The sequence below is a fragment of the Salvelinus sp. IW2-2015 genome, unplaced genomic scaffold (genome assembly GCF_002910315.2).
Source record: "Salvelinus sp. IW2-2015 unplaced genomic scaffold, ASM291031v2 Un_scaffold2561, whole genome shotgun sequence".
NCBI classification, from domain to species: domain Eukaryota; kingdom Metazoa; phylum Chordata; class Actinopteri; order Salmoniformes; family Salmonidae; genus Salvelinus; species Salvelinus sp. IW2-2015.
The window spans coordinates 16,703-44,616 of NW_019943872.1; the positions used below are offsets into that span (position 1 = coordinate 16,703).

Sequence of the window (27,914 nt, forward strand, 5' to 3'; positions counted from 1 at the left end):
AGGAAAGAGGTTGAAGAGAGCCATGTCGAGTCTGTAGCGTGAAGTCTTTGTAGAAGTTCTGACAGGACTCGATGGGGCTGTAAACACAGAAAACAAACATGTCAGAAACATCTCACTTATTGAACATGGACCCCCCCTGAAAATGTTTTTAAAAGAGATGAAGAAATAAAGAATGAAAGGAATCAAAAGGTGCGACATTTTGTATTTTCCAAATAACATAAAAAAAGCACGTAATTGTGACATGTTCTTCTACCCCTGATTAATTAAAGAACTGTGTGTACTTTACACTTCTGAAAATCGCTTAGAAGAAATTATAAGTAGTATTAATAATTAATTCAATATCCTCACAGTACAGTGTGTACAGTAGAAGGGTTATAGCTAGGGGGGGGGGGTTTAGTCCATCAAAAGGCTATTTTGACATGGGGAATAAGAAGGACCGTTCGGGATCTTTAACGCCTAAGACGTGTGTACAGTGCAGTGGCAGTAGTTTAAGGGTTAATAGCATGCAAGGGGTTTTAAGACGTCTTTCATGTCATCAAAGCAGCCATAGCAGATGCTAGCAATGTGGTGTAGCAGCCTCACCCTCAACGCTTGTACCTGGCACTAAGAATTCAAATTAAAAATAAATAAATAACCAATTATATGTCTTGAGTTTGGAATTACTGTCACCACTATATGTGTAATGACAGTTCAAGCTTATTGTAAACATCATATGAGGTTACAGTACAGACATATAGCCCTGTATTGCATCTCACGTGGATACAACCTACAATACCGTGTTAACACATATAGTGCCTGACCTACAGTACATAACTAGGTAAGCTATATCCTAAAATACGTCAGAAAGCCGCTAGTGTATCCCCTGGCCAATAGAGTGGACCACATGAGACGCCAGCACCCCCCATCAGAAGTGGTATATTGGCCGTATACCACAAGCTCCAGAGGTGACCTTATTGCTATTATAAACTGTGGTTACCAACGTAATTAGAGCAGTAAAAATAAATGTTTTGTCATACCCGTGGTATACGGTCTAATATACCACAGCTGTCAGCCAATCAGCATTCAGCGTTCGAACCACCTGGTTTATAAAATATCTTAATCTTCATGACACGATTGAAACTTCACGAGCATAACAAGTTGTGTACACGTCTAACGTAGCATTGTCTTCATTTACCCGCAGACCAAAGTACAAGAGGAAGAAGACGTTGAAAGCCATGTCGATCTGTAGCGTGAAGTCTTTGTAGAAGTTCTGACAGGACTCGATGGGGCTGTAAACACAGAAAACAAACATGTCAGAAACATCTCACTTATTGAACATGGACCCCCCCTGAAAATGTTTTTAAAAAGAAGATGAAGAAATAAAGAATGAAAGGAATTCAAAAGGTGCGACATTTTGTATTTTCCAAATAACATAAACAAAGCACGTAATTGTAACATCTTCTTCTACCCCTGATTAATTAAAGAACTGTGTGTACTTTACACTTCTGAAAATCGCTAGAAGAAATTAATAAGTAGTATTAATAATTAATTCAATATCCTCACAGTACAGTGTGTACTGTAGAAGGGTTATAGCTGGGGGGGGGGGGGTGTTTTAGTCCATCAAAAGGCTATTTTGACACGGGAATAAGACGGACTGTTCGGGATCTTTAACGCCTAACGACGTGTGTACAGTACAGTGCAGTGGCAGTAGTTTAAGGGTTAATAGTATGCAGGGGTTAAGACATCTTTCATGTCATCAAAGCAGCCATAGCAGATGCTAGCAATGTGYTGTAGCAGCCTCACCCTCAACGCTTGTACCTGGCACTAAGAATTCAAATTAAAAATAAATAAATAACCAATTATATGTCTTGAGTTTGGAATTACTGTCACCACTATATGTGTAATGACAGTTCAAGCTTATTGTAAACATCATATGAGGTTACAGTACAGACATATAGCCCTGTATTGCATCTCACGTGGATACAACCTACAATACCGTGTTAACACATATAGTGCCTGACCTACAGTACATAACTAYGTAAGCTATATCCTAAAATACGTCAGAAAGCCGCTAGTGTATCCCCTGGCCAATAGAGTGGACCACATGAGACAGCCAGCCCCCCCCATCAAACTTAGACCACATAGGATGCTATTGTTGTTAAGTAAAGTCATACAGTCACCAAATACACTCCTCAAATAGAGGCCCTGGACACTAAACTACCCAGATCTAAGAGTGTGCGTTTCAGTTGATGTCCTGTCATATTAGCAGGCAATAGCAGCGCTGATATATGTGGATCGGGAACAGTGTGACTGAATATGTCATGCAACAAACTGCCCTAGCCTACTTACCTAGTGTGTTATAATTTGTCTAATCTTTTATACAATAAGATACATTATTGCGTCAATAAATATGCATATAAAGCTMATGATGCCAGTTATACTACACGTGTAACAGCAACTGCCAATTCTAAGAATAGTCCCAAGCATTGTGATTATTTCAACCCTTCACTTCAGGTGATAATAATTACAGTATATCCAGAGCGCATTCCAAATGGGCCCCTATTCCCTATATAGTGCACTAACTTTGACCAAAGTGTCACACCCTGACCTTAGAGATCCTGTTTATGTCTCTATTTTGGTTTGGTCAGGGTGTGAGTTGGGGTGGGTATTCTATATTCTATTATTTGTATTTCTATGTTTTGGCCGGGTATGGTTCTTAATCTGGGACAGCTGTCTATCGTTGTCTCTGATTGAGAACCATACTTAGGTAGCCCTTTTTTCCACCTGTCTTTGTGGGAAGCTGTCTTTGGTTGTTGGCACTATAACCTTTAGCTTCACGGTTGTTTTCTCGTCTGTTGTTTTGTTGGCGTCATTTTTTATAATAAAAGAAAATGTACGCTCACTACGCTGCACCTTGGTCCACTTCCTTCAACAGCCGTGACACAGAGCCCCTATCTAGGTAGCCTAAAAGGAATAGGATGCAATGCAGGATTCATCCCTGGGAGAATCCTCAACGGTAGCTGGATAACAGAGAAGAGTAATGACCGTAGGGAGGCCAGATCTGGGCTGCTCAATAATTGAGTGGCTGGTCAGGAAGCGCTGGCTTTGTCTCTATAAAATCCATAAAACACGGAGGAACAAGGCTGCCAGTGGCTACCTCGCTTTAAACCAAAGACGCATGAACAGTGAAGGAGACTGCATATACAATGATATTCAGCAACTCTTGGTAGGACAATGGAAATGTTATTATATATATCAGAGAAAAACTATTATTTGGACCAAAAAACAAGTGTTTGCTGCTAGACTAAATAGAGAGAGAGAGAGAGAGAGAGAGAGAGAGAGAGAGAGAGAGAGAGAGATTGGTTCTGACTTGGTTCTGAAATAAAGCTAGACTTATTCTAGGTCAAGCGTCCACAGGCCAGCCTGCCAGCTGGATAGATCTCCTCCTTCTCGCTCTCTTTCTGTGGTTAATAGTATTATTTATGAGGACAGAATATTGTTGACTTTTCTCAGTTGCTTCATGGTGATTTTTGCAGTGAGCTCTATCTGTCTGTACTAAGCTGTACATTTGAGGACATCCTCAGCCTTGAGAGGTTGACAATTCACTCAAGGATGGTTGAGGCTTGAGGCTGAGAGTGTCCTAAAATGTGCACCGCACAATGTCTGTCGCAAATACTGTTTCAGTAGACCTACAAGGCTAATTACAGGGAGTTCCCTTATCTGTTACAACCTGCTGTCACTGAACACACAACACGCTAACCAACAAGTTGCTGCTGCTGTGTGTGCCAAAGTGTGACTGAGGCAAGCAGAGAGCCTTGTTGTTAATGACATTGGGTCAGTTAATAACATTGGGTAAGTTAATAACATTGGGTCAGTTAATGACATTGGGTCAGTTAATAACATTGGGTCAGTTAATAACAGTGGGTCAGTTTAATAACATTGGTCAGTTAATGGACATTCTAGGGTCCAGTTAATAACAATTGGTCAGTTAATAACATTGGGTCAGTTAATAACATTGGGTCAGTTAATGACATTGGGTCAGTTAATGACATTGGGTCAGTTAATAACATTGGGTCAGTTAATAAACATTGGGTCAGTTAATGACATTGGGTCAGTTAATAACATTGGGTCAGTTAATAACATTGGGTCAGTTAATGACATTGGTCAGTTAATAACATTGGGTCAGTTAATGGTGAGAATACACCTGGATGACATGAAGAATGGCCACCACTCCTCCTTGTTCTCTATGAAGAATGGCCACCACTCCCTCCTTGTTCTCTATGAAGAATGGCCACCACTCCCTCCTTGTTCTCTATGAAGAATGGCCACCACTCCTCCCTGTTCTCTATGAAGAATGGCCACCACTCCCTCCTTGTTCTCTATGAAGAATGCCACCATCTCCCTCCTTGTTCTCTATGAAGAATGGCCACCACTTCCTCCTTGTTCTCTATGAAGAATGGCCACCACTCCCTCCTGTTCTCTATGAAGAATGGCCACCACTCCCTCCTTGTTCTCTATGAAGAATGGCCACCACTCCCTCCTTGTTGTCTATGAAGATGGCCACCACTCCTCTCTTGTTCTCTATGAAGAATGGCCACCACTCCCTCCTTGTTGTCCTATGAAAGAATGGCCACCACCTCCTTGTTTCTATCGAAGAATGGCACACACCCCTCCTTGTTCCTCGTAAGAATGGCCACCACTCCCTCCTTGTTGTCTTATAGAATGGCCACCACTCCCTCCTTGTTCTCTATGAAGAATGGCCACCACTCCTTCCTTGTTCTCTATGAAGAATGGCCACCACTCCTCCTTGTTCGTCTATGAAGAATGGCACCACTCCCTCCTTGTTCTCTATGAAGAATGGCCACCACTCCCCTTGTTGTCTATGAAGAATGGCCACCACTCCTCCTTGTTCTCTATGAAGAATGGCCACCACTCCCTCCTTGTTGTCTTATGATAGAATGGCCCCACTCCCTCCTTGTTCTCTATGAAGAATGGCACCACTCCCTCCTTGTTCTCTAAGAAGAATGGCCACCACTCCTCTTGTGTACATGAAGAATGGCCACCACTCCCTCCTTGTTTGTCTATGAAAATGGCCACCACTCCCCCTTATTCTCTATGAAGAATGGCCACCACTCCTCCTTGTTCTCTATGAAGAATGGCCACCACTCCTCCTTGTTCTCTATGAGAATGCCACCACTCCCTCCTTGTTTCTCTATGAGAATGGCCACCACTCCTCCTTGTTCTCTAAGAAGAATGGCCACACTCCCCTCTTGTTGTATCATGAAGAATGGCCACCACTCCCTCTTGTTGTCTATGAAGATGGCCACCACTCCCCCCTTTTCTCTATAAGAATGGCCACCACTCCTCCTTGTTGTCTATGAAGAATGGCCACCACTCCCTCCCTGTTCTCTATGAGAATGGCCACCACTCCTCCTTGTTCTCTATGAAGAATGGCACCACTCCCTCCTGTTGTCTATGAAGAATGGCCACCACTCCCTCCTTGTTCTCTATGACGAAATGGCCACCACTCCCTCCTGTTCTCTATGAGAATGGCACCACTCCCTCCTTGTTCTCTATGAAGAATGGCACACTCCCTCCTTGTTTCTATGAAGAATGGCCACCACTCCCTCCTTGTTCTCTATGAAGAATGGCCACCACTCCCTCCTGTTCTCTATGAAGAATGGCCACCACCTCCCCTCTTATTCTCTATGAAGAATGGCCACCACTCCTCCCTTGTTCTCTATGAAGAATGGCCACCACTCCCTCCTTGTTCTATGAAGAATGGCCACCACTCCCTCCTTGTTCTCTATGAAGAATGGCACCACTCCCTCCTTGTTCTCTATGAAGAATGGCCACACTCCCTCCTTGTTTTCTATGAAGAATGGCCACCACTCCCTCCTTGTTGTCTATGAAGAATGGCCACCACTACCCCTTTTCTCTATGAAGATGGCCACCACTCCCTCCTTGTTGTCTATGAAGAAATGGCCACCACTCCCTCCCTGTTCTCTATGAAGAATGGCCACCACTCCCTCCTTGTTCTCTATGAAGAATGGCCACCATCCCTCCTTGTTCCTATGAAGAATGGCCACCACTCCCTCCCGTTCTCTGGGCTTCTTACTAATAAACCTTTCAGAACTTTACCTTTCTATGGCACATGTTATCTCGGCAACATCAGAAGGCTAATAATAATGGCAATATAGCCCTTTTAAGGGGGGGGATGTTCAGTGGACGGCTGCTGAGGGGGAGACGGCTCATTAATAATTGCTGGAACGGAGCAAATGGAATGGCATCAAAACACATAGAAGCCTATGTTTTATGTATTTGTGTACCATTCCACTGTCTTCCTGATCCAGCTATTACCACGAGCCCTCTCCACCAATTAAGCGGCACCAACCTCCTGTGGTGTGTTATGGCATTGAATAATGAAGCAACTTGTTTTTTGGTGCCTCTCCTGCCAATTTCGGCAACATTTTTTGAATTCTTATTTTTATCATCCTCGTAACACGAACAGCAATTTAAAAAATTGGACAATTTCAGGCATATATCACATCCATTAGAGAAGAACAACTCACAACGTGGTCCAGCTAGGCAAGTTAGCCCTGCATAATTCACTTGCTGTACTAAACCCAGTAGCCCCTGCTAAATAGCTAGCTCTACTAACCAGTTATCCCTGCTAAAATCTCAGCTGTGCTGGTACCTTAACCCAGTACGCCCTGCTAATTCTGCTTGCTCTACTGAACCCGAGTAGCCCTGCTAAATCAGCTCCTCTACTAACCCATAGCCTGCTAAATTTAGCTAGCTCTACTAACCCATTATTCCGCTGCTAATTCAGCTTAGCTGATACTAACCCAGTTAGCCCTGCTAATTCAGCTAGCCTCTTAACCCAGTTAGCCCTGCTAATTAGCTCACTCATGTACCTCGCACTCACTTACTACCCAGTTGCTCCCTGGCAATCTCCACCTTCTACTAACCAGTTAGCCCTGCAAATCTCATCCACCTCTACTAACCCAGTTAGCCCTGCAATTCATCACCTCTACTCAACCCAGCTTAAGCCTGCCCACTCTATTAGTCGCAATTCATCCAACCTTAACTAACCCAGTAGCCCTGGCATTCAGTCACTCTCTACTAACCCAGTTAGGCCCTGGCAATTCATCCACCTCTACTAACCCAGTTAGCCCTGGCAATTCATCTACTTGCTACAAACCCAGTTAGCCCTGCAATTCATCCACCTCTTCTAACCCAGTTAGCCCTGGCATATCATTCTACTTTCTACAAAACCCAGTTAGCCCTGGCAATTCATCTACTTTCACAAACCAGTTAGCCCTGCAAATTCATGCTTACTTCTACTTAACCCAGTTAGCCCCTGGCAATTTATCCCCTCTTGACTAACCAGTTAGCCCGCTTGCAACTTCACACCAGTGCCCTGGCAAAGCTACTTCTACAACCCACAGTTAGCCCTGGCAATTCATCTACTTCTACAAACCCAGTTAGCCCTGCAAGCTCAGCTAGCCCCTCACACCTTGAGTCCGACATGGCAACCAACAATGTCGACGACCTAAACCAGAACAAGAGCAAAGGGGTCTTGGAAGCAATCTCTGCCATGAGGGCGGACCTTTCCACCAAACTTGAAAGTGTCCTAACTTGGATTAGTGAGGTTAAACGTGACCTTCAAGCCTACTCCACGTGCTTGGACAAAGCAGACGAACGCATTAGCACAGTGGAAGATACTGTAGTCCTCAAATTGTCCTCAGTTTCATCAGCTGTCTGTTTAGCTGGCCTCAGACGATCCCGCAGGTGAAGAAGCTAAATGTGGAGGTCCTGGCCTGGCATGGTTACACATGGTTGTGAGGCCGGTTGGACGTACTGCCAAGTTCTCTAAAAAGACGTTGGAGGCAGCTTAAGGTAGAGAAATTAACATTAAATTATCTGGCAACAGGTCTGGTGGATACTCCTGCAGTCAGTATGCAAATTGCACGCTCCCTCAAAACTTGAGACATGTTGTGTGACAAAATTGCACATTTTAGAGTGGCCTTTTATTGTCCCCAGCACAAGGTGCACCTGTGTAATGATCATGCTGTTTAATCAGCTTCTTGATATGCAACACTTGTCAGGTGGATGGATTATCTTGACAAAAGATAAATGCTCACTAACAGGGGAGTAAACACATTTGTGCACAATATTTAAGAGAAATAAGCTTTTTGTGCGTATGGAAACTTTTTGGGATCTTTTATTTCAGCTCATGAAACATGGGACCAACACTTTACTTGTTGCATTTATATTTTTGTTCAGTGCAGATCGCTTCTCAGGTTGATAAATTACAGAATTTCATTAAGGACTTAAATCTATGTGATCCATGGAGGACTCAYAACCCAAGTAACAGGGATTATTCAAGTTACTCGTCAACATTTAAATCATATTCTCGTATGGACTACTTTTTATTTTCTTGCTCATTGTTTCCCAATGTAGCAGGAAGTGGATAAGATAATATTGTTCTGAGTGACCATTCTCTGTGTCATTATTCTACAGGATCCTCTAGGTGGCGCTTGCACCCAGGTGTTTACAGGACCCAGACMTCTTACATTACATTGGAGTGCATAWAGATGTTTATTTTACATTGAACACTGATCAAACGTCAGCGAGTACCAGATGGGAGGCTTTCAAAGCATATATTAGTGGGAAAATGAACCGTTTTATCAGTTTCAAATAAAATCAATTAAATCTGAAATTGAGAGAGATGCCTCCCGGGTGGCCCAGCAGTCTAAGGCGCTGCATCGCTTTAGCCCCGGGTTCGATCCCAGGCTGTGTCACAGTCGGCCGTGACCGGGAGACCCATGAGGCGGCGCACAATTGGCCCAGCGTTGTCCGGGTTAGGGGYGGGTTTGGCCAGCCGGGATTTCCTTGTCTCATCGCGCTCTAGCGACTCCTTGTGGCGGGGCGGGTGCCTGCAAGCTGACTCTGGTCGCCAGCTGTACAGTGTTTCCTCCGACACATTGGTGRGGCTGGCTTCTGGGTTAAGCAAGCAGTGTGTCAAGAAGCAGTGCGGCTTGGCAGGGTCGTGAGGACGCATGGCTCTCGACCTTCGCCTCTCCCGAGTCCATACGGGAGTTGCAGCGACGGGACGAGACTGTAACTACTAATTGGATATCATGAAATTGGGGAGAAAAAGGGGTAAAAAGTACCAAAAAAACTGTAAAATCTGAGAATTGGAGAGGGAAGTAAACCAGGAATTATTTGCTCTTAGTGCTCAATATGAAGAACATTCCACTTCAATGTCTGCAAACTGCTTAACGAGGCTGAAACAGTCCTTCTATGACCAAGGTGAAATGTCCAGTAAATTGCTGACCTGGCGCATTAAGAAGTTAAATTCAGACAGAGTCATTAATGCAATTCATATAATTTACATGGACAATTATCAATGGATCCTGTAGAKCTAAACCAAACATTTGCTTCCTACATACAGCACACTTTACAATTGTGAATCTCCTGAGAACTTATATAATCAGACATCATTTTTAGATGGTCTTGATTTTCCCTCTATTTCAGAAGATACAAAATTGGATCTGGAGAAGGAATTGGACGATGTTGAAGGGAGTTAAAGCTTCAGGTCCAGATGGGCTCCCAATAAATATTTATAAGACATTTAAGGCCAAACTTCTAGGTCAAATTTTGGATACTGTATGTATGCTGAATCCTTTCAACAAGGATGCTTCCCTTCCTCTCTAAGGAGTGCTTTAATCACTCTTATTCTGAAACTTGATAAATCTCCATCTAAATGTGAAAGTTACAGACCCATATCTAATACACAAAGACCAAAATGGCTTCGTGAAAATCCTTCAAGGTTGAGTGTGAGGAGAGTGATAAATATCACATGTGTGAAGGGTCCCTGATACTCTTATACTCTCTCATGTGTGAAGGGTCCCTGATACTGTTATACTCTCTCAAGTGTGAAGGGTCCCTGATACTGTCATACTCTCTCATGTGTGAAGGGTCCCTGATACTGTCATACTCTCTCAAGTGTGAAGGGTCCCTGATACTCTCATACTTACTTTACAATTGGCTCATTCATCCCCCTCCTCTCCCCTGTAACTATTCCCCAGCTCGTTGCTGCAAATGAGAACGTGTTCTCAGTCAACTTACCTGGTAAAATAACGGTAAAATAAAAAAATAAAAAAATAAATACTCTCTCAAGTTTGAAGGGTCCCTGATACTGTCATACTCTCTCAAGTGTGAAGGGTCCCTGATACTGTCATACTCTCACATGGGTGAAGGGTCCCTGCTACTGTTATACTCTCTCATGTGTGAAGGGTCCCTGATACTGCCATACTCTCCCGTGTGTGAAGGGTCCCTGATACTGCCATACTCTCCCATGGGTGAAGGGTCCCTGATACTGCGATACTCTCTCTTGATGCAGAGAAGGCTTTTGATAGAGTTGAATGGTCTTGTTTATTTTAAGTGTTTAAGATATTTGGGTTTGGGAAATACTTCTGTAAATTGATTAAGATATTATATACAGACCCCACTGAAGAAGTTGCCACTAACAACTTGATTTCACAACCTTTTTTGGGGGGAACGAGACAAGGGTGTCCAGACAGTCCAGGACACTTCCTTTTTGCTATAGAAGCCTTTACCATTGCAGTGTGAGCCAGCCTGTCAGTTAGTGGAATTAAYACATCGGATTTTGAACATCGAGTGGCCCTGTATGCCGATGATACCCTCTAGTTCCTAACAGATCTAAATAATTATATCTCTTCCCTCTCCAATTTAATTAATAACTTTGGTCAGTTTTCTGGGTTTAAAGTGAATAAAACCTAATCTTCTATCCTTTTSCTCAACAAGCAAGAGAAACTGAATCCATTTGTACAGCATCCATTTGTGAATACAGAACAAGGTTTTACATATCTTGCTATTCAAATCACACCAGAAAATAGCTCCTTGAGATCGACAAATTCTGAACCCATGGTAACGAGTGTAACAGAAAACATCAACAGATGGACATCATTATATCATTATGGGGTGGCAGCGTAGCCTAGTGGTTAGAGCATTGGYCTAGTAACCAAAAGGTTGAAAGATTGAATCCCCGAGTTGACAAYGTAAAAATCTGTCGTTCTGCCACTGAACAATGCAGTTAACCCACTGTTCCTAGGCCGTCATTGAAAATAAGAATTTGTTCTTAACTGACTTGRCTAGTTAAATAAAGTCCTCTGARTCCACCACCTTTATTTTTCCCAAAYATCWAAAAGAGACTCWAAAACAGAAAACCAAGGCTCTTTATTTTCCCTTTAACAGAGGGGGGTTACAACTTCCAAACCTACAGTGGTATTACTGGGCTGCACAATTGAGGGCCGCAATGTTTTGGTTCTCCAAGGTACCTATAGTTACTCAGGGTGCAGATTGAAATGTTGTCCACAAAAGGCTTATCTTCAAATGGATATTTGTACTCTGCTCCCTTTAGGAAACTAAAGATGAATATTATTAATCCCTTTGTTAAAAACACCCCAACTACAGTGCATTTGGAAAGTATTCAGACCCCTTTCATTTATCCACATTTTGTTACGTTACATCTTTATTCTACAACGGATAAATACTTTTTTCCCCTCATCAATCTACACACAATACCKCYTAATGACAATGCAAAAAAATGTATATATATTTTTTTGCAAATGTATTAAAAATAAAAACAGATACSTTATTTACATAAGTATTCAGACCCTTTGCTATGAGACTCAAACTTGAGCACAGGTGCATCCTGTTTCCATTGATGATCCTTGAGATGTTTCTACAACTTGATAGGAGTCCACCTGTGGTAAATTCAATTGATTGGACATGATTTGGAAAGTCACACACCTGTTTATATAAGGTCCCAGAGTTGACAGTGCATGTCAGAGCCACAACCAAGCCATGAGGTCGAAGGAATTGTCCGCAGAGCTCCAAGACAGGATTGTGTCGAAGCACAGATCTGGGGAAAGGTACCAAAACATTTCTGTAGCTTTGAAAGTCCTCAAGAACACAGTGGCCTCCATCYTTCTTTAATGGAAGAAGTTTGGAAKCACCAAGAATCTTCCTAACTGTGTGCCCGGCCAAACTGAGCAATCAGGGGAGAAGGGCCTTGATCAGGGAGGTGGCCAAACACCTGATGGTCACACTGACAGAGCTCCAGAGTTCCTCTGTGGAGATGGAAGAACCTTTCAGAAGGACAACCATCTCTGCAGCACTCCACCAATCAGGCCTTTATGGTAGAGTTGCCAGACAGAAACCACTCCTCAGTAAAAGGCACATGAGAGCCTGCTTAAAAAGGCACCTAAAGGACTCTCAGACCATGAGAAACAAGATTATCTGGTCTGATGAAATCAAGATTGAACTCTTTGGCCTGATTGTCAAGCGTCACCTCTGTAGGAAACCTGGCACCATCCCTACAGTGACGCATGGTGATGGCAGCATCATGCTGTGCGGATGTTTTTCAGAGACAGGGACTGGAGACTAGTTAGGATCGAAAGAACAATTAACAGAGCAAAGTACAGAGAGATCTTGATGAAAACCAGCTCCAGAGCGCTCAGGACCTCAGACTGGGGCGAAGGTTCCGATGCTACCGCACGGCAAGCGGTACCGGAGCGCCAGGTCTAGGTCCAAGAGGCTTCTACCCCCAAGCTAGAAGCAGACTATTTGCCCCCCCCCCCACACACACACACTACGCTGCTGCTACTCTCTGTTATTATCTATGCATAGCCGCTTTGACAACCCCACCTGCATGTACATAATTATCTCAAATAACTCAACACCGGTGCCCCCGCACATTGACACGTTGACTCTGTACCGGTACCCCCTGTATATAGTCCCGCAATTGTTATTTACTGCTGCTCTTTAATTATTTGTTTTTCTTATCTCTTACTTTTTAAAACTTTTTTTATAGGTATTTTCTTAAAAACTGCTTCGTTTTAAGGGCTTGTAAGTAAGCATTTCACTGTAAGGTCTACACCTGTTGTATTCGGCACGTGACAAATTACATTTGATTTGAATAAATTTGATTTGAAGACAATGCAGGAGTGGCTTTGGGACAAGTCTCTGCATGTCCTTGAGTGGCCCAGCCAGAGCCCGATCGAACATCTCTGAATAGACCTTAAAATAGCTTTGCAGCAAAGCTACCCATCCAACCTGATAGAGCTTTAGAGGATCTGCAGAGAAGAATGGGAGAAACTCCCCAAATACAGGTGTGCCAAGCTTGTAGCGTCATAACCAAGAAGACTCAAGGCTGTAATCGCTGCCAAAGGTGCTTCAGCAAAGTACTGAGTAAATGGTCTGAATACTTATGGAAATGTGATATTCCAGTTTCTTATTTGTAATAAATATGCAAACATTTCTAAAAACCTGTTTGTGCTTTGTCATTATGGGGTATTGRGTGTGGATTTATGAGGGGGTAAAAAGAATGTAATCAATTTTAGAATAYGGCTYTAACGTAACAAAATGTGAAAAAAGTCAAGGGGTCTGAATACTTTCCGAACYCATTGTGTGTGGCACGAYGTACATCAARATCTGGCTGAAWCRCCTGTWTRATCCAATTTAAAACCAATTTGGGGCAATAACAATMTCACACCTGGTAAAAATGATTTGGTGTTTAAAGAAACATATTGTTAAAGTAATGGACTTATATAAAGACAAAGGGCTCATGTTTACTTTGAAGAACTCAAAGAGCAAATTCAARTTACCACAAATGTATTTTTTCAAATCCTTACATTTGAGAAGCTGTATTTTTTTCCAGTCTAAAACWATCTGCAACCTCCTTTGACCACTTTAGAAACACTCTCTGTGTTATGGGAGAGGTCACYTGACGTTACTACGAGCTTGGCACACCTGTATTTGGGGGAAATGGTAGCTACTCTTAAAGACAACTCCGACAGGGAGATATTTCAGCAGAGGACTGGGGTATGATGTGCTCRKGAGCTCAGATACAGACAATAACCACCTGCCTGAGACTGTAGCAATACAGTTGGATAATAAGAACATATCACCCCTGTTAAGCTCCACAAATTTGACCCTAATATCCCAGACCTATWTTTGTATTTATTTGTATTTATTTATTATTCATATGGACCCCTATTAGCTGCTGCCTCGGGGTCCAGCAAAATGAAGGCAGTTATACAATTCCTGTGTGTTAAACGTAACASGCACTAGGCACCTTGTATCATTCATTGCCTGTGGGTGTGTACTGAGATACAAACGTTTTGGAGCTCAGTACTGCTCTAAATCTCTGAGATGACCGCTACCCCATTACCACTAATCCCTAAACTATGCCTCCTAAATCTGTACCCAGAGAATATCTCTTTACATAGGAGAGAAAATAAAATGGTTGACATCTGTCTATTACAAGCTAGACGTTCAATTGGTCTCCACTGGAAGTATGTCAGTTCCCCCTCACCTCATTGGTTCAAATAATTAACGTCAAGCCTGGCGCTTGAAAAATGTACTTATATACCAAAAAAATAAAAGCCCCAGAATTTCATGATATTTGGGATCTGGATAAGTTTGTAAGTCGCTCTATTTGTAAGTCGCTCTGGATAAGAGCGTCAGCTAAATGACTTAAATGTAAATGTAAATCTGTTTTTTGAATTTTTGCAAACAGGTGATATTATAGAAGCATTAGAAATCTGCATATTCTCTATATTTTTATGTGAATATTGGCATTATCTGCATTATCTGCATTATCTGCAACTACATACTATGTATTGATTATTGGAAATGTGAGGACTTAATGTTGGGTTGTTGTCGTTTATGTTTTTGTCTTTGGTTTGGGGGGGGTTGAAAAATAAGAAAATAGTATTTCTGTCACTGTTGATTTTCCTATTTGTAGCTGATAAATATATGTGTAAAAAAAATAATATATATATATACAGCCCTTTGTAACGTGTACACTATACTCGGGAAGCAAGTACAGGGAGTGAATTTAATAAATACACAAACATGGAACAAAACAAGAAACACGAGTAGCGTACAGACATGAAACGTATAAACATAATCAATTAAACCTGGGGAAAGAACCAAAGGGAGTGACAGACATAGGGGAGGGAATCGGGAAGGTGATGGAGTCCAGGCGAGTCTCATGAGGCGCAGGTGCGCTTAACGATGGCGGCAGGTGTGCGTAATAATGAATAAACTGGCSACGTCGAGCGCCGGAGTGGAGGAGCGGGAGTAGACGTGACACTCTTTTAATGCAAAACACAGCAAAAAAACGGAAAGGGAGTTCTAGAGCAGGAACTTTGGTCTTTACTGTACTGTTCTGTTCTGTTCTGCTCTGTTCTGCTCTGCTCTGCTCTGTTCTGCTCTGTTCTGTTCTACTCTGTTCTGTTCTGTTATGCTCTGTTCTGTTCGACTCTGTTCTGTTCTGTTCTGTTCTGTTCTACTCTGTTCTGTTCTGTTATGCTCTGTTCTGTTCTACTCTGTTCTGTTCTACTCTGTTCTGTTCTACTCTGTTCTGTTCGACTCTGTTCTGTTCTACTCTGTTTTGCTCTGTTATGTTCTGCTCTGTTCTGTTCTACTCTGTTCTGTTATTTTATGTTCTGTTCTGTTCTGTTCTGTTGTGTTCTGTTCTGTTCCGTCTGAGAGCCTCTGATCCTTGCATTATAGAGATTAAGCAATTTCATCTGTGAGTAAAGGATTGTCGGCGGTGAGCTCTCTCTGTCGTTGAAATGTTTTGTAAGCCCGGTTACCTGAAAAGGATTTATCTCTCTAATGAAGAGATGACAGGAAAGGACAGGACAGGAAAGGACAAGACAGGACAGGACAGGACAAGACTGGACAAAACGGAGAGACAGGACCGGACATGACAGGACAGAATGGACAGGAAGGACAGGAAGGACAGGAAAGGAGAGGACAAGACAGGACAAAACGGAGGGACAGGACAAGAGACAGGACAGGACATGACAGGACAGAAAGGACAGGAAGGACAGGACAGGAACGGACATAAAGGACAGGGCAGGGCAGGACATAAAGGACAGGGCAGGACAGAAATGACAGCGCAGGACATAAAGGACAGCGCAGGACATAAAGGACAGGGCAGGACATAAAGGACAGGCAGGACATAAAGGGGGCAGGACTAGGACAGGGCAAGGCACATAAAGGACAGGAGGGCAGGACATAAAGGACAGGGCAGGACACGAAATGACAGGACACGAAATAACAGGGCACGGACATAAAGGACAGGAAGGACATAAATACGGGGGCAGGACATAAAGGACAGGGCAGGGCAGGACATAAAGGACAGGAGCAGGGCCAGGACAATAAAGGGCAGGGCAGGACATAAGGACAGGACAGGAACATGAAGCCAGGAGGACATAATGACAGGGCCAGGACATAAAGGACAGGGCAGGACATAAAGGACAGGGCAGGACATAAAGGACAGGAGGCAGGACATAAAGGACAGGGCAGGACATAAAGGACAGGACAGGGCAGGACATGTTATAACTACAGCATGTGCTGAGGATGAATGATACAGTACAGTGTACAGGTGTGTGACAGGTCTAGATGAATGATACAGTACAGTGTACAGGTGTGTGACAGGTCTAGATGAATGATACAGTGTACAGGTGTGTGACAGGTCTAGATGAATGATACAGTACAGTGTACAGGTGTGTGACAGGTCTAGATGAATGATACAGTACAGTGTACAGGTGTGTGAAAGGTCTAGATGAATGATACAGTGTACAGGTGTGTGACAGGTCTAGATGAATGATACAGTACAGTGTACAGGTGTGTGAAAGGTCTAGAGGTCTCAGGGTAATAAGTAACAATACACACTTCTGTTCCAGTGCATTTTGGCCTATTATTCACAATACCTATCCTAAAGTATATAAATGATTTAGAATTGACAGGAAACCACAACGGCATCACCACTGCCATAACTGCCTGACAGTAAGTACATCCACAGTTACCGTTCTAGTATCGACTTAGCAGGTCATCAAAATGTTTCATATGTGTAAAAGAGCATCTTTTTTTATTTCAGACCTCATATTACAGCATCTATATGAACCAGGTTACAATCTCATCAGATCACATTAGTCCTCGATTCTTTCACCAGATTAGATGTGGATCCCGTTAAAATAAGAAAGAGAATCTCATTGTTGAGTTGAGTAAAGCTCCGTCACAGTGTAAAAAAATTCTGGTAGATTATCAGAACAACAAGCATCATATAACCTGTCAAGGTATTAGGTCCTAACTGTAAAATGAATACTTACTCAGAGGAATCTATGAAGTATATTACAAGGGCTCCGATGCTGAGGGCAAAGACAAGCACCACCTGAAAGGAGAGAGAGAGAGAGAGAGGAAAAGTTGGTCTCTAAACTTTGCACTATTAAAAAATAAAGACCATTTAATGCAGGGTTTCCCAAACTCAGTTCTGGGGGCCCCCTCTGGATGCACATTTTGGTTTTGCACTAGCACTACACAGCTGATTGAAATAACTAACGCTGGATGATGAGTCAGTCGCTTGAATCAGCTGTGTAGCGCTGGGGGATCCTGGTCTAATGCATTCACATGGGACATGTTATTAAGTAGCACACTGACAGGTAACATTTAGTATAAAGGTCCCAGTAATTAGCCTGTTCTGGAGATATCACATTCACTGAGGTAGATCATATGTTTATTAAGGCCAAGGATAAATAATTCATAACTGGCACTTTCAGAGTATAGGCAGTAGCTACACATCACAGTATAGGTATAGGTTGAGCTATCACAACCCTGAGTCTAGTCACATAGCTATCACAACCCTGAGTCTAGTCACAGAGCTATCACAACCCTGAGTCTAGTCACAGAGCTATCACAACCCTGAGTCTAGTCACAGAGCTATCACAACCCTGAGTCTAGTCACAGAGCTATCAAAACAACAAACCTTGAGTCTAGTCACAGAGCTATCACAACAACAAACCTTGAGTCTAGTCACAGAGCTATCACAACAACAAACCTTGAGTCTAGTCACAGAGCTATCACCAAACAACAAACCCTGAGTCTAGTCACAGAGCTATCACAACAACAAACCTTGAGTCTAGTCACAGAGCTATCACAACAACAAACCTTGAGTCTAGTCACAGAGCTATCACATAACACCAACCAGTCTAGCAGAGCTATCACAACAACAAACCTTGAGTCTAGTCACAGAGCTCTGCTATACAAAACAAACCCTGAGTCTAGTCACAGAGCTATCACAACAACAAACCTGAGTCTAGTCACAGAGCTATCCACAACAACAAACCTTGAGTCTAGTCACAAGCCATCACAACAACAAACCTGAGTCTAGTCACAGAAGCTATCACAACAACAAACCCTGAGTCTAGTCAGTCAGAGCATCACACAAAAACAAACAAGGTCATTGACAGTGACACCCTCTCTCTCTCTCTGTGCCCCCTGTCTGTCTGGTCTGTCTGTCTGTCTGTCTGTCTGTCTGTCTGTCTGTCTGTCTGTCTGTCTGTCTGTCTGTCTGTCTGTCTAATATGGGAGGCCTTCTGAATAAAATAAAACATCAGTCTATCTATAGCCTGGTCCCAGATGTTTGTGCTGTGTAGCCAACTTTTATGGTTGATTTTATGGCTAATGTATGGCATTGATAACCATGAGAGCACCAGGCTAATCTAGCTATACACTGTGTGGGAACAGATTGGGAGAGACTATAGGTTAATTAACACATGCAGATCCAGTGTTGTTAGATAACATTTGTTGTGAATTGACAGCCCTGACACCTAGCTGTATTGTCTGAAAGTATGTGTGGCCTGGGGTAACCAGGCTAAACTTAGTGCCTGTGGGTAACCAGGGCTAACACTTAATGGCCTGGGGTAACCAGGCCTAAATAGTGGCCTGGGGTAACCAGCTTAAACCTTAGTGGCTGGGGTAACCAGTCTAACTAATGGCCGTGGGTAACCAAGCTAAACTTAGTGGCCTGGGGTATCCAGGCTAAACTTAGTGGCCTGGGGTAAGCCAGTCCTAAAACTTAGTGGCCTGGGAGCTAGTGCTAACAGGCTAAACTTAGTGGCCTGGGGTAACCAAGCTAAACTTAGTGGCCTAGGGGTATCCAGGCTAAAACTAGTGGCCTGGGCGTAACCAGGCTAAAAACTTAGTGGCCTGGTAACCAGTAAAGCTAAGTGGGCTGGGTAACCAGCTAAAAATTAGTGCGCCTGGGTAACCAAGCTAAACTTTAGTGGCGGTGGTATCCAGAAGCTTAGTGGCCTGGGTAACCAGTCTAAAATTAGTGGCCTGGGTAACCAAGCTAAACTTAGTGGCCTGGGGAGTCCAGGCTAAACTTAGTGGCTGGGTATCCATCTAACTAGTTGGTAACCAGGCTAAACTTAGTGCTGGGGTAACCAGCGCTAAACTTAGTGGCCTGGGGTAACCAGGCTAAACTTAGTTGGCCTGGGGTGTGAGACCAGGCTAAACTTAGTGGCCTGGGGTAACCAGGCTAAAATTAGTGGCCTGGGGTACAGGCTAAACTTAGTCGCCCGGGTAATCGCAGGCTAAACTTAGTGGCCTGGGGTAACCAGGCTAAACTTAGTGGCCTTGGGTAACCAGTCTAAAATTAGTGGCCTAGGGTAACCAGGCTAAAATTAGTGGCCTGGGGTAACCAAGCTAAACTTAATGGCCTGGGGTAACCAGGCTAAAATTAGTGGCCTGGATAATCAGTCTGTTTGTGCATCCCAAAAGGCACCCTTTTCCCTTTACTGCATACTTTTGACTACACTTCAGTGCTCTATATAGGATGCCATTAGGGATGCAGCCTGTGAGTGGCCTTGGGTAAACTGACTGAGCAAGCAGTTAACTGTAGTTAAATAAGGCCAAGAATTAGATATAATTTTAGGGCACTCTCTACTTTATTAGGTAGTCCGTTGGCAGGACAACAGGGAAGAAGGAAATCAACTTGAGACTGCAGCTTCTATCTTTAAAAAAAATWWAAAAAATCCCCCCCCTAAAGTATGAAAAACTCCACACAACATCAAACGTTATTAAAAAGCCCATTAGGGACAATTATAGTCGTCTTTCTTCTTCTTCTTCTAAAGAGAAAAGGAGTAGTGCAGTCCCACAGTTTATTAGATAGGAGGATAGGAGGAGAGGTGTGGTGGAATAACAGTGGGTTGGATTCTAACCCACGCTCACACAGGACAGGTAGGCTACATGTATTCTGAAGGCAGCAYCTTTTACTTCACAATACTAAGAATATTATAATTGTTACAAAATGAACGGCCCAAATCCCTCAAAATTAAAACCCCCAGTACGTGTAATGTGGTCCGCCACAGTACTGTAATCCTGAGAAGCACAGATGAGAATATAATCAGAGGTTAACTCCTCTCACAGAGGCAGGATCCACACCTGGGTTCCAAAAAATATTCAGAGGTCTTCAAACGCTTTTGAGCTTTTACTTAAAYTAGAACTGGCAGCGTTTTAACGACTTTGCAGATATAAAACAAACAATCATATCAGTAAATAAATATCATATTCTCAGTTTGTGCTGCAAAAAAACAACTTTAACTTTAGGTTTAAAAAAATAGGTTATATCTGACAAACAATTATATGACGTAGAGTAAGGTAGTGTTGTCAGAATAGATGGATGCAGTTCATCAATGCATGGTTAATATAATTCACCAATACAGTCCTTGGTAGTCTAAAACATATTGCTACCAGGTTGTAAACCACAGCCGGTACATTGTTTTTTGCCTCCATTCGGGATGCACCGTTTCAGTTTCAATGACTCAATATTTCAGGCAAAAAACGGATGAATGTAACAGTAATGCTGGGAATGTCAATACAATCAAACTAGCAAAGGCAATGATCACAAGTCAGTCATAACGTGGCTAATATGCTAATAATAGGTGTGACAAAACTAGGGCCTGTAGGACCTGCCTTGTTGATAGTGTTGTTAAGAAGGCAGAAACTAGGGCCTGTAGGACCTGCCTTGTTGATAGTGTTGTTAAGAAGGCAGGAGCAGTGCTTTATTACGGACAGACTTCTCCCCATCTTAGCTACTGTTGTATCAARATGTTTTGGCCATGACAGTTTACAATCCAGGGTTACTCCAAGCAGTTTAGTCACCTCAACTTGCTCATTTTGTCACAACATCCTCCGAAGTCGGTCCCTCTCCTTGTTCGGGCGACGTTCGGCGGTCGACATCACCGGTCTTCTAGCCATCGCCGATCCACCTTTCATTTTCCATTTGTTTTGTCTTGTCTTCCCACACACCTGGTTTCAATTCCATCAATTACATGTTGTGTATTTAACCCTCTGTTCCCCACCCATGTCCTTGTCCGGTATTGTTTATTGTAAGTGCTTGTGCACGTTATGTCTGGTGTGCGTCGGGTTATGTACCCATTTATTGATTGTTCTGTTTTTCTGTTTATTGATTGTTCTGTTTTTATTATTAAACTGCGCCGTTGGAAACACAGTTTTTGACTTCTCTGCTGCCAGTACGCACCCCTTACACAATTTCCGCATCATTTATTACAAGATTTAGTTGAGGTTTAGGGTTTAGTGAATGATTTGTCCCAAATACAATGCTTTTAGTTTTAGAAATATTTAGGACCAACTTATTCCTTGCCACCCACTCTGAAGCTAACTGCAACTCTTTGTTAAGTGTTGCAGTCATTTCAGTCGCTGTAGTACAGTAGCTGACATGTACAGTATAGTGTTGAGTCACCCACATACATAGAAACACTGGCTTTGCTCAAATCACCTAATTCTACCTGGATTATGTTGGAGAGGCTTCCAACAAAGAACACCCTATCTCTCTGTATCTCTCTCTGTATCTCTCTCTTTGTCTCTCTCTCTGTATCTCTCTCTTTGTCTCTCTCTCTGTATCTCTCTCTGTATCTCTCTCTCTGTATCTCTCTCTTTCTCTCTACCTCTGTATCTCTATCTTTACCTCTGTCTGTATCTCTCTCGCTCTGTATCTCTCTCTGTATCTCAATCTGTATCTCTCTCTGTATCTCTCTCTGTCCCTCTCTCTGTATCTCTCTCTTTTCTCTCTACTTGTATCTCTTATCTTTACCTCCTGTCTGTATCTCTCTCTCTCTCTGTATCTCTCTCTGTATCTCTCACTCTCTGTATCTTCTTCTGTATCTCTCTCCCTCTCCCTGTATCTCTCTCTGTTTCTCTCTCTCTCTCCTCTCTCTCTGTATTCTCTCTCTGTATCTCTCTCTGTATCTCTCTCTGTATCTCTCTCTGTATATCTCTCTCTCTCTGTACTCTCTCTCTGTATGTCTCTCTGTATCTCTCTCTGTATCTCTCTCTCCCTCTCTGTATCTCTTTTCTCTGTAATATATCTCTGTATATATATCTCTCTCTCTGTATCTCTCTCTGTATCTCTCTCTCTCTGTATCTCTCTCTGTATCTCTCTCTCTCTCTCTGTATCACTCTCTGCATATCTATCTCTGTGTATCTCTCTGTATCTCTCTCTCTGTATATCTCTCTCTGTATATCTCTCTCTGTATATCTCTTTCTGTATATCTCTCTCTGTATATCTCTCTGTATCTCTCGCTCTGTATCTCTCTCTATATATCTGTAACGATAGTCATATTCGTCCTCCTCCTCGGACGAGGGGAGGCGAGAAGGATCGGACCAATACGCGGAGTGGTTAGTTTCCATGGTAATTTAATAACACGAAAACAAATAAGCGATACAAAATAGAATAACAAAAGACTAACGTGACAGTCCCGTGTGGCACAACTACATACACGGACACAAACACCCACAAAAACACACGTGAAACCCCGGCTGCCTAAGTATGATTCTCAATCAGGGACAACGATTGACAGCTGCCTCTGATTGAGAATCATACCAGGCCGACACACAAAATCCCAACATAAAATCACACATCGACAACCCACCCAACTCACGCCCTGACCATACTAAAGAAATACAAAAACAACGGGAAAACAGGTCAGGAACGTGACAATCTCTCTCTGTGTATCTCTCTGTATCTCTCGCTCTCTATCTCTCTCTCTCTCTGTATCTCTCTGTATATATAGCTCTCTCTGTATCTCTCTCGGATCTCTATCTTTTTACATCTCTGATTGGAACATGTCTGGAAAAGTCCCATACAGATCATGTACATGAAAATACAATGGGTTTTCAGAAACAGGAACCTGAAGTATATGGTCCTGTAAGCTAAATTAGCTAAACATCTTCTTCGACCCGTTTTGAAGATAACACAGTGCCACCGACACGGCCCAAGGACTGAGGGCTCTCGTTCTCCTTGGCCGACGTGAGTAAAACATTTAATCCTCGCAAGACTGCCGGCAAAGACGGCATCCCTAGCCCCGTCCTCAGAACACGTGCAGACCGGCTGGCGGGAGTGTTTACGGGAATATTCAATCCCTCCCTATCCTAGCCTGCTGTCCCCACTTCCTTCAAGATGTCCACCATTGTTCCTGTACGCAAGAAAACAAAGGTAAGTGAACTAAATGACTAAAGCCCCATAGCACTCACTTCTGTCATCATGAAGTGCTTTGAGAGGCTAGTTAAGGATCATATCACCTCTACCTTACCCAACACCCTAGACCCACTTCAATTTACTTACAGCCCCAATAGTCACAGACGATGACATCGCCATCGTACTGCACACTCTCKTATCCCATCTGGAGAAGAGGAATGCCTATGTAAGAACGCTGTTCATTGACTATAGCTCAGCATTTAACACCATAGTACCCTCCAAGCTCATCATTAAGCTCGGGGCCCTGGGTCTGAACCCCGTGCAACTGGGTCTTGGACTTCCTGACGGGCTGCCCCCCAGGTGGTGAAGGTAGGAAGCAACATCTCCACTTTGCTGATCCTCAACATAGGGGCCCCACAAGGGTGCGTGCTCAGCCCCCTCCTGTACTCCAAGTTCACCCATGACTGTGTGGCCATGCACGCCTCCAACTCAGTCATCAAGTTTGCAGACAACACAACATTAGTAGGCCTGATCGCCAACAAATACGTGACAGCCTACAGGGAGGAGGTGAGGCCCCTGGCAGAGTGGGGCCAGGAAAATAACCTCTCTCTCAACGTCAACAAAACAAAGGAACTGATCATTCACTTCAGGAAACAGCCGAGGGAGCAAGCCCCCATCCACATTGACAGGACCGCAATGGAGAAGGTGGAAAGCTTCAAGTTCCTTGGCGTACACATCACTGACAATCTGAAATGATTCAACCACACAGGCAGTGTAGTGAAGAAGACGCAACAGCACCTCTTCAACTTCAGGATGCTGAAGAAATTTGTCTTGGCCTCTAAGAGCCTCAGAAACTTTTACAGATGCACAATTGAGAGCATCCTGTCGGGCTGCATCACCGCCTGATACGCCAAGTGCACCGCCTGCAACCGCAGGGCTCTCCAGAGGGTGCCTGGCCTCCAGGACAACTACAGCACCCGATGTCACAGGAAGGTCAGAAAGATAATCAATGACATCAACTTGTCACGCCTACTCCCGCTCCTCCTCTCTGGTGCTCGTTGTTGCCAGTATACTCATCATTTCACAAGCCTCGGTTGGCTCGTCAGGCTTCGATTGACGAAGCTACCGGGGATGCCTCAGCTGGCTCGACAGGTTCTCAAGCCTCCGTTGGCTCGTCAGTCTTTCATGCCTCATCAGATTCCCATGCCTCAGCTGGTTCGACTGGTTCCCGCGCTTCAGTTGACTCCACAGGTTCCCACTCCTCAGCTGGCTCTACAGGTAACCGCGTCCCTTAGCAGAAACAATCGGCCTGGTACTAGGGACCTTCCCTCAAACCTGCCACCATCGTTAGGCGCACCTGCACTTCATGAGACTCACCTGGACTCCATCACCTTCCTGATTCCCTCCTCTATGTCTGTCACTCCCTTTGGTTCTTTCCCCAGGCGTTATTGATTATGTTTATATGTTTCATGTCTGTACGCTACTCGTGTTTCTTGTTTTGTTCCATGTTAGTTTATTAATTAAATTCACTCCCTGTACTTTCTTCCCGATTATTAGTGTACACGTTACACAATGACCCGAAGGCGAGGTCAGTACATGTGCAACAAATCTGGGACAGAGAGCTTCTATCAGAKTGTTAAATAGCCATAACTAGCTGGCTACCACGCAGCTACTCAACCCTGCACCTTAGAGGCTGCTGCCCTATATTCATAGACATGTAATCACTGGTCACTTTAATAATGTTTACATACTGATTTACTCATATCATATGTATATACGGCATTCTATTCTACTGTATTTAGTCAATGCCACTCTGACATTGCTCATCCTAATATTTATATATTTCTTAATTCCATTCTTTTACTTTGAGATTTGTGTATTTTTGTGAATTGTTAGATATTACTGCACTGTTGGAGCTAGGAACACAAGCATTTCGAAACACCCGCAATAACATCTGCTAAATATGTGTATGTAACCAATAACATTTAATTTGATTTAAATTATGTTGTATGTTAATGAGAAATGACAGATAGATAATCAAAAATCAGTGCCATAATATTCTATAGTTCATCCACTGTATAACTAAGGTGTGTAACTAAAGTAGAATCCTACAGTATGAACGGATAGAAAAAACATTCTTCCCTGACTGCTTGACCCTCACCTGTATCCTTCCCTAGACCATTCTCTCATTCTGGTCCTTCCCTGACTGCTTGACCCTCAGCTGTATCCCCCCCTAGACCATTATCTCATTCTGGTCCTTCCCTGACTGCTTGACCCTCAGGGACAGTATACCCACACTGACATCACATCACGGAGTGACAAAAATCACAAACATATTGAACTCCTCCTACAGTACAATAGTAGTATCAGCACTCAACACTGACACCACAACTACTACAGGGAACTAGCCTGTAGCCCTCAGTCACTAAACATGCCTACTACAGGGAACTAGCCTGTAGCCCTCAGTCACTAAACATGCCTACTACCGGGTAACTAGCCTGTAAGCCCTCAGTCACTAAACATGCCTACTACAGGGAACTAGCCTGTAGCCCTCAGTCACTAACATGCCTACTACAGGAACTAGCCTGTAGCCCTCAGTCACTAAACATGCCTACTACAGGGAACTAGCCTGTAGCCCTCAGTCACTAAACATGCCTACTACAGGGAACTAGCCTGTAGCCCTCAGTCACTAAACATGCCTACTACAGGGGAACTAGCCTGTAGCCCTCAGTCACTAAACATGCCTACTACAGGGAACTAGCCTGTAGCCCTCAGTCCACGTAAACATGCCCCTATCTACAGGGAACTAGCCTGTAGCCCTCAGTCACTAAACATGCCTACTAACAGGGAACTAGCCTGTAGCCCTCAGTCACTAAAACATGCTACTACAGGTAACATAGCCTGTAGCCCTCAGTCACTAAACATGCCTACTACAGGTAACTAGCCTGTAGCCCTCAGTCACTAAACATGCCTACTACAGGAAACTACAGGGAGAAAACACTTGTATATTGCTGTCTGATTCTGTGTTCTTTCCTTTGCACTGGTTTAAAAAACATGCGAAAAATTGAGCCACATTCACATTCATAAATGGAACACGTAGGTTCTCATTCCGGAATTTAACCCCTCGGGTAGGTTTCACATGCACATTTAGGAATAACGCTTTCTCTATCATAATGCTTTCCTCAATAGGGCCCTGAGAGCTCTTGCAACTACCAATCAGAAACTGGCACACACACACACACACGTAGCCTCTGGGTCTGTGATAGAACTGGTTAATACAGAAATACCAGTGATATTATTTTCATAACACAGTTCCTGGTTTCGTCAACCAATGCCAACCAATCATAGTCTCACAGCAAGGTATATGTATGGATGAAGCCACAGGGTCAGTATCATTTAGAAAAATGGCTGGTGTTGTCAGGGACATGTATGAAGGAGTAAATTTTACTGTAATAGATCGAATGAAGAAGGGGATAAAAGCATCATTCCTGAAAAACCACAGAAAAGAGAAATTAAACGAAAATAGTGATGTTCTCTTCAAGATATTTAGACAAGGCCGTTTGCATGTACTGTTATGCAGACCGAGCAACAGTCCTGAAATGATAACATGCATTTACAACAGACTGCCAACAACACATATGTCTGTACAGCTGACATCCACAATGGAATCGAAAAAGAAGAGAGTGGAGACATTATCACTTCGTGGACCGGAAAATGAATTACGATCCTTATGTGTCGATTTCCCTGACCTGTTAAGAGCTATGGGAGAAGGAGCTACCAGGTACAATCCTCTATCCTTTGAGTTTATGTTTGACTTGTTGGATTTTTACCTTCCAAGACTAATGTGACATTATAATGGGTTGGCTTGATAGATGTTATAATATGTTAGTAGGTTAGTAATAAACTTGGTGCCATGTCATTCCTCAAAGTTAAGTGGTTATTATATCCATGGCTCTCTGTTTCCTCTCCATTTTACAGACCTGAGGAATAGGATCCTGAAAACGAACACGTAAAGAAGACACCAAGAAGATGTCATAATACAACATGGATTCTCCTCTCATCTGATTTGAAAAATAATTCTACTCACTTTTTCTGTGTCACAGCCATCTGCCTGTCTTAGAAAAACAATCAAAATGTGCACCGCTGTTTCTAATGAGTCATAATAAATCATATTTGATTGAGACAAATGTGTGATGATGATTTTTCATATCAGACAGTGTGGAAGAAATTATTTCATGACCTACTATGTTGTTTTACTTGGACAATTGTCCCTTGTTATATGTTAGTATTTTGCTGATACAGGCTTGTCATGTGACTTAGTCGTAAGTCTGGGCGTACAGATAAGAGCCATTTGGGGTGCGACTGCAGTATATGACATCCTGTTTTCATTACTGGGTTGTGACAAGGTAGGGGTGGTATACAGAAGATAGCCCTATTTGGTAAAAGACCAAGTCCATATTATGGCAAGAACAGCTCAAATACGCAAAGAGAAACGACAGTCCATCATTACGTTAAGACATGAAGGTCCATATGGAAAATTTCA

The 27,914-nt window shown here is 43.1% G+C and overlaps 1 protein-coding gene and 1 long non-coding RNA gene across 2 annotated transcripts in view; one reads left to right on the forward strand and one right to left on the reverse strand.

The window, feature by feature from the left end:
• The window catches only part of LOC112074279 (calcium-activated potassium channel subunit alpha-1-like), a gene marked incomplete at its 3' end in the record, with an annotated part of 29,125 nt that extends 5,875 nt beyond the window's left edge, over nucleotides 1-23,250 (reverse strand). Inside the window, exons 1-3 of the mRNA XM_024141475.2 lie at nucleotides 23,164-23,250; nucleotides 17,202-17,263; nucleotides 1,175-1,268 (exon numbers count right to left, since the gene is read on the reverse strand). Coding sequence (XP_023997243.2) covers nucleotides 1,175-1,268; nucleotides 17,202-17,263; nucleotides 23,164-23,250 — 243 coding nt within the window. The remainder of the gene's footprint in view (nucleotides 1-1,174; nucleotides 1,269-17,201; nucleotides 17,264-23,163) is intronic.
• Nucleotides 23,251-26,733: 3,483 nt separating this feature from the next.
• Nucleotides 26,734-27,558, forward strand: LOC112074280 (uncharacterized). The gene is made up of 2 exons (XR_002894711.2): nucleotides 26,734-27,152; nucleotides 27,350-27,558. It is a non-coding gene; the product is annotated as an uncharacterized lncRNA (long non-coding RNA).
• Nucleotides 27,559-27,914: the final 356 nt, after the last annotated feature.